The sequence below is a fragment of the Nilaparvata lugens genome, chromosome 2 (genome assembly GCF_014356525.2).
Source record: "Nilaparvata lugens isolate BPH chromosome 2, ASM1435652v1, whole genome shotgun sequence".
Lineage (NCBI taxonomy): Eukaryota > Metazoa > Arthropoda > Insecta > Hemiptera > Delphacidae > Nilaparvata > Nilaparvata lugens.
Window position 1 is genome coordinate 86,542,108 of NC_052505.1, and position 7,935 is coordinate 86,550,042.

The window sequence follows — 7,935 nt, forward strand, 5'->3', positions numbered from 1 at the left end:
CTTTTTTAATTGCGCGTCGACGTATATACAAGGTGTTTGAAAATTTTGCATTTCAAGGATAATATAAAAGGTAAAAGGAGCCTCCTTCATACGTCAATATTAGAGTAAAAATCAGACTATAGAATAAATTATTCATCATAAATCAGTTGACAAGTGATTACACAGATGTGTGGAGAAGCCAGTCTATTGCTGTATTTCCATAAGGTCTATATTTTCAATCAGGTACTTGTGGATGAGAATACTGCGTGAGGTCTACTGTTCACAGAACTACTAGTTAACTTTTTCACAGAGCTCGGATTTTCTGAACATGATGATATAGTCACAAAGATGTTACCATAGAAACTCAGGTTCATTTGTACAGTACACTACGCACTTTCATTCCATTACACTCACAACACCCACAAAAGCAACATCAAAATTTTCAAGATTCATTTTTCAAAATTTCAAGTATAAATCTTCAACATGACAAGCAAACACGACAAACAAAAATGCTGCGAAGAACAATCGGAAATAGTAAGGTTGATTCGAGATTTGTGTGCAACTATGGAAAAGTAAGTAGACTGGTGATGTAGAGGATGATCAATTTTCAACCCATTGATTTCGTTTTTATTAAGCTATCATTTCTAAAATTAGAGGATATTAGTTACTGTATATATATTTATTTTCAATTTAGAAATCAATAGTACAATATACAAAATTTGTTTATCAGAAGTAAAAAAAATTTTCTGAGCTTACACCAAAATTATTAACAAAATGTTTATTTTTCCGTCCTTATAGATTCTATTAGATTGAACATAACTTAGCATTATACATGATGTGCATATGTGTTTGTCAAGCTCCGTTTAATCTAATAGAATCTATAAGGACGTAAAATAAACATTTTGTTAACTTTTGTGTAAACGCAGCTTTAAACTTTCTTAATAGATGTTTCTCTTTCAAAATTAAAACAGCAAGTAGGCTGAATGATTGGCTGAATCCTAGATTATAACTTAATTTTATCTCAAATATTATTAAAGTATAATTTAAACTTATTATTTTTAATACTAGCTAAAATAGATCTATGGAATGCATTTTATTATTTGTAAAGACCGGGAAAAATAATTAAAGTAAAATTCTATTCGGTACCAGTAGCCCTAGCTTTTGTGTAGGTACCTACTGACTATATAATCTTTAAAATTTGGCAGATTTTATATTCATTTATTTATTTATTCATTTGTGGATACAATCACAAATCATATAAATATAATTCGGAAGAAACAACAGGCTTGGCCCAAAACTATTGCAGCAAAGAGCAAATTCTTAACGAAAATAATTGGATTAATATAATATAGGCTAAAGTGGATTTATCTTTCAAGTAGTGTAACAGAATTACGAAAAAATTGAATTATTAAAAATATACGTACAGTATTTACATTCTACCTGTGATCAAAAAATATTATTATATTTTATGATTTCTCTATATTTTAGTGTTCTTACACATATGAAATGCTGCAATCTGTAGTTATCAAATGCTTATAATTATACTTGTCTGATTATATTTATTAAAATCTGAAATGTAATTTATGATGATTATACAATAGACTAATATTAAATAATTGAAAATTTTGGTAAGAATTATTTTCATACTTATTTAAATCACATTTTTCATTCTAGTGAAGAGAACGAAAGCCGTGAGAGACAAGATTTTGGAAAGTACAAGTCACAGCAACCTGCATCCAATCCTTCCGATAATTGTGTTCTACAGTGCACTCCTTGCAGACAACTCAATTACAACACAGAAGGTCAGTTATAAGAAAAATAGTGAATTTACATACATGTGATTTTATGATTGAGTTGATGAATTAATACTTATATCAATTCTCTTCTACTTTTCTATTCAAAAATAGGAAGTCATACAGGTGCTATCGCGGAAATTTTCAAGAAAATATTTACTCAAGAGAGAAGATACCCAATATGTTTATTTCCTTCACATTATAACTGTTATATTGATCATTAATATAATACCAAGCAATTTGTAACTTTTCAAAATTTTCCAAAATTTGGTGCCTACGCCAACCTATTTGATAATAAATTACTAAATAATTACTTTAATGATTGAAACTTTACTTGAGATGAATTTTTAGTTCGAATTTAAATTCAATAATGATTCTAAAAATAACCTATTCCTTTATTCCTTGTAATTTGAAGTGACCACATAAAATCATTTATAGAAATTTGAAATTTAAAGTGACCACTTATAATATAAGTTATAGATAAAATAATTTTGAATAATCACTGACCGTTTCAAAGTTATGTAAATACTGTAAATCTAGAAACTGTTCTCATTCAATTATTAGTGTATTATATTTTCCCATTCAACTATATTAAGATTAACTAGCTTTATTATTCTCGCTCAACTGTTTTTAACTATTTCTATAAGCTATTGATTTTAGCTTTAATGACTTTTAGTTTTCTGATAATTTTGTACAGATTCTGGAAATTCATCACGGAAACAGCGGAGAAATGCATTGCCGAATCTGTGCTCCACCAGGGGACAGGTGAACACCAACCACTTGTATGTGAATCGTTGGGTCAGGCCAGATCCTAGCAAAGCGCCACTCATCACTTACCCAGAATATCCGAAACAATACAACAAAGAGGTAACTGAATGTGAACAAAACAAACAACTCAAAATTCAATTATTTAGCGAATATTTTAGATGGAGAACTGAACCTGGAGCTAAAAACTAGAGAATGTAAGTGACCTAGAAATAAAATAATTTCAACATTATTAAATAACAGTAAATTTACTAGAACCTAATCTATATAAATAAAAATCGAGCCTCAAATTTTGACATTCAATAACTTTTTTATGTGTGCACCGAATTTGTTGATTTTTTTTAGTTTTGTTCGTTATGTTCAGGACCAGGTTTATGGCCTATCAAATTTATAATCCGACTTCAGGACTCTTTCCTACGGTCCTTCAAATTTACATGTAATCCTTATAGGAGAAGATTTGTGAGCCGGCCACACACAGAAATAAAAATCAGCTGTTATAATCATTGCGTCATCCAACAGCCGTCGGTAGATATGTTCTTCTATTTTCTTTCTACTGACTCACAAAATTTTAATTCTTAATAATGCCGCGGGACAAACCACGTCCAAACTTGGGTCGTAGAACTCGATATGCTGTAAATTTAGAATATGCACAGGAAAATCATCAGCAATGATATCATTCAATTTCCAAGCAACTGCATTCAACTTTATCTAAAAATACAAACTGCTGCACAACTAACTAAGCACATAGGAAGTCCATATTGAAAACAAATACTGATTGTTGGATGATTTTCATAAAAATATAGTGCATCAGATTAAGCTAAGGCTAAGCACACCTGAGGAGGCGCGGCTTGGTGATACATAATGTTGATCTTATGGAGATTGTCTTATCACACCGTTCTACGCCATGCCCGATTCAGTGTGTGTGAGTTCTTCCATTCAAACCAATAAGCAAGAAGCACCTGGATGCAGAATGCCGCATCGCCTCCTCAGGTGTGCATCCAGCTAAAGTTTGTCATGAGATGCATGGCGGTACGAAGTTCGCCGGGCCAGCTAGTGAATAGATATAATGATTGAGTTAATATTGATTTTTGGACTATTACTATCAAATTTCTACATTATTAAATTGCAGTAAATCTACTAGAACCTAATGAATAAATAATTAATAAGTTAATATTAATTTTTGGATCACTCCACCAAAATTTGATATAAGAACGGATTTGGGCTCCAAGACTGTTGTTCCTTTCTCAATCATTCATAATGAGTATGATAACACATCCCTTTAATGAGGTAATGATATCATCCCAATTTGAAGAGCTTGGCAAATTTACGACAGAACTTGAGTTTGTGGCCTAGGCCCGACTTGACATTAAAAACTGGTGTGCCTTTTAAATACTTGCTACCATCGGACTCCCCGATATAGTATCTATGAGTGTATGAATGTATATATATAATTTTCTACATTATTTGGATACATTTTTCTCATATAATAAGCTTTGCTGCTCTTTTAGAACCAGTTTTTGAAAATGGATTCAATTCCATATTTTTTAGAATGTTTATTTACCACTTTGGAATGAATACGAATAAATATACAGAGTAGAGTCCTACTGAGAATAAGATATAAGATATGTTATCCAACATTGTGTTCATCAAGCCGAAAAATGGAACCACCAGTACGATCTGTACCACATTTTTCTGTAGCTTAATTGAGAAAATTTGTAGTTAAGAAAGACAGTCAACTTTTTTATACCAACCATTTTTAGATGTGAATATATTGTTCCATTCAATAGATATGATGCACTATCATTTACTTTCACTCCTACTACTTTTATTTAAAAAAATGTCGGAAAATTACAAGGGAAATTATTTTTTTAAATGAAGATTGTTGATTGGTTTCCGCATCGAGAACAACATTGTCACTCCGGGATCTCATTTTAGCGGTTTGTTATTACTTGATGCACCACAATTCTCATAGGTTTCTATTCAGTTGATACCATATTTATGGAAAACTGTTTTGCAGAAATATGAATTCTATAAGGCATCTACAGTGAGGTCCTCGTTATAATGGCAGTGTTTGATTAGCAATAGTATTTCTATCATTCAACAAAGCTGATTGCGCTATCTCTTTCTCGCTTTGCTCTGTTGCCAGATCGTCTTTTAACAATGTAGAATTAATAATAATTAATGAACAAAATGTTTCATCTTGAATATGAAAATTTATTATGAAATTATTGAAAAATATAATTTCTTGCTTAATAAAAGTTATTATTTTAAACCAGCGGCGCCATTTCACCAAACTGCAAGGGGGGGGGCAAAAACAAAGAGGTATGAGGGGGGGGGCAAGGAATACCCAAAAGATAGAGGGTCCTGGGTTTTCCCCATAAATGTTACATTCGAAGGCGTTATTATATGCTTCATTTTTTCCAGTTTTATACAAATGTGGTTGAAGTATCAATACAAACATATACATTATTAGTTATTGAATCATGAAATATTTATTAGAAGAGCCTAAAGAGAGGCCCCAATGTAGGATATAATACACTGAAACAGATTTCTTAAAAATCATGGAAACAGATAAATTTTTCTTTTACTATTACAATTTCAACAATTTCATTGGGGATCATATTCTAATTGGAAAATAATTTTCAGTTAGAAAGCTAAGTTCATTAAGCTGTTCCCATTATTTTCACCAACTCTGTACATACATTTTTGTTTGTCTGATTGTGTCCTTTCTTTTGACATCTTGCAACTTGTTAATTCTCACGTTGAAATTTATGCAATGACTCACTTATTGTGCCTTGATCGATAATTGTACTCATTCTATTTTTAAGCTTCAACTGTACAGGCAGTACTACATGGGCGAGAGGGAACAGCATTTTGCCCCTTCACCCAAGTCTGGAAGTTTTTAAATATAATTTTCAAAATTGATTACAAATTAGTATGATTGTTCTCATTGAGTTTCATAATGTATAAAAATTCATCAATTCATCAATACCACAGAGAACAATATATTCTTTATTACTCCGTACCCGAAGCCATACTTTCAAGACAATTTTGCTGCATTGTTGATACCGGTACTGTAGAAGGAATTACACTACTGCTGTTTAAACAAAGTATTAAATCAGTATGAGATTCTAAGGATTCGTGTAGATAGACCCTCATTTTCATTATTTATCTGATACTTGGAGGGATATTTATTTATCTGCTCCCCCTAAATGGCACCCTTGTTACAAGAATGAACAGTTAACATTACATTAATAAACGTGCTATAAGCTGCCGTTTATAGAAGACATTGACAAGACCGAAGATCGGCAACGTTGTTTTCCTATCTTTCTCCACTGCCATTGTAACGAGGACCTCACTATAGCGTTGATGAAAAATACTCATGAGTTTAAATATATATCTTGTTGGTAATATTTTTGGAAAACTGTTCTGCAGGAAGACGATTACTATAAGGCACCTAGCACCAAAAATGGACAGATTGTGGGTGGAGTTGTTTATGATAACTGCTTTTGCTCGAAAAGAAACGGGTTGCAGGACGATTGTCCCCTCACCAAGTGCATTACAAATCCTGGCTGCAAGGCTTTGCCTGAGCCTTGCTGTCCAAACTTGTATGAGGAGCGTCTGCGCCAGGCAAAGGTTTGTTATTAATTTTTGTTTCAGATAGAAATTGCTATTAAACAGTGAAGTAAACCCATTGATTATAAAAACTTCACATATACCTACAAAAAATTGGTTGAAGATAGATTCGCACCCAACAGTGACAGTGAAGATATTATTCGTATGTGTTCTTATGGGACTATTTACACTCAGCCAGGCCGAGTGAGTATGAATAATGCCATTAAAACATATGGGAATTATATTTTCACTGTTCACTGTCACTGTTGTGTGCAAATCCAACTTAAGTGGTGGAGTGGTAAAAGTCATTCTATTCCATTCATAATTTACCTTATTGTGGGCTTACCTATATATTCAAATGATCTTCCACATTGAAGAAGGTGCAGAATGTTTTTTTTGTAGGCTATATTTCATGATGAATTTATAAATATCTCTACATAATAGCTTTCAAAACAGAAACTACTGTCACACCACAAGAAATAGAAGCCTTCTTATCACGAACGTGGCTAGGAAGACAACATACCAACGACACTTCAACCACCTATAGTGAGGTCCACGTTATAATGACAGTGGATAAAGATAGAAGAATAGCGATGCCGATTCTCTGCATTAACTAATCATATTTCTACACTGTTAAAAACATAATTGGTACCGTTGTGGACCTAGAAAAGGATAGTACCACCGGCTTTGTCGAATGATAGACAAGGATAGCAAAACCAAAGTTGATCAAATACTGTCATTATAACGTGGACCTCACTATTGCACCAAAACAGAATAGAATAGAATTTTATTGGTCATAAAATATTCACATGAATACATGGACTTCACAACTTACTCCACAATTTACTTCCTGTACACATCAAGATAATAGAACACTCAAGAAAATTTAAATGCGCTGTTGAAAGTGGAAGACATAATATAGAAAACATAATTTCGAACAATATGTGAGCTCACTTACCCAATATATTTGCACCCCCACTCTAAATTTAATTTATTACTACCAGTCTCTACTACACCTGCTCTAGTACATGGGTATCCCATAATTGAGTAGGTTAATTTCCAAAAAAATCAATTTATTTATATTTGTAGTAAATTTCATAAAGGTATTGTATTTTTGAAAATTATGTACATTTTATTGATTAGATTGCTTGTTTGTATATTAATGGAGATCGTATTTAATATTATTATAATTTTCCATATATTGAACTTAACATCGTATCATCTTTAACTTATAACTAAATAAGTGGTAACAGACAGTAAATATTTTAGACATTTGTAAAATGATAACAGAACAGCGAACACTATAACAATTTGTTTGTTTTTTTCTCAACAGCGGGCTTGTGAAGATGGTCGATATGGAACGCTAACTACTATGTATTGCCCAGAATATTAGAAAAGTAAATAATAATAATTATTTGTACCGTTGGTCGATAAAAATGTGGATCGTCAAGTTCATTATTGTACTACTGTCGAAGATAATATGAGAGGAACAAACAAGTATTTCCTTCAGTTATTGGCGCATTTGATGTCAAAGTATAAGCAATAAAACAATGTCACCTGTACTCACATAAATAAAATACTATTCATGATTATTCATTGACTTTTATTTTATTTAAATTAGGTTATCTAAGTTATATTTTTCAAAAAGTAATGAATTATAATTATAAGTTTATGGAATTAATTAGAAAAATAAGTTAATAAATTAATGTGTAATAATAATATTTGAATGGCTTTTATTGGTTGGGGGTCCCTGACCCAGACGGAAGTTCCACCTCGCCTGAAT

The 7,935-nt window shown here is 31.8% G+C and overlaps 1 protein-coding gene across 1 annotated transcript; it reads left to right on the forward strand.

The window, feature by feature from the left end:
- Window positions 1-322: 322 nt before the first annotated feature.
- On the forward strand, window positions 323-7,748 carry LOC120350020. Its single transcript, XM_039421980.1, has 5 exons — window positions 323-551; window positions 1,654-1,781; window positions 2,470-2,639; window positions 5,973-6,173; window positions 7,486-7,748. The coding sequence occupies exons 1-5, from the start codon at window positions 463-465 to the stop codon at window positions 7,543-7,545; spliced, it is 648 nt and encodes a 215-aa protein (XP_039277914.1). The 5' UTR covers window positions 323-462; the 3' UTR covers window positions 7,546-7,748.
- The last annotated feature ends 187 nt before the right edge of the window (window positions 7,749-7,935 follow it).

Coding starts and splice junctions, on each gene's coding strand:
- LOC120350020 (XM_039421980.1), top strand. CDS start 463: ATGACAAGCAAACACGACAAACAAAAATGCTGCGAAGAACAATCGGAA. Junction 2,640..5,972: donor CGAAACAATACAACAAAGAG/GTAACTGAATGT, acceptor ACTGTTCTGCAG/GAAGACGATTACTATAAGGC. Junction 6,174..7,485: donor AGCGTCTGCGCCAGGCAAAG/GTTTGTTATTAA, acceptor TTTTCTCAACAG/CGGGCTTGTGAAGATGGTCG.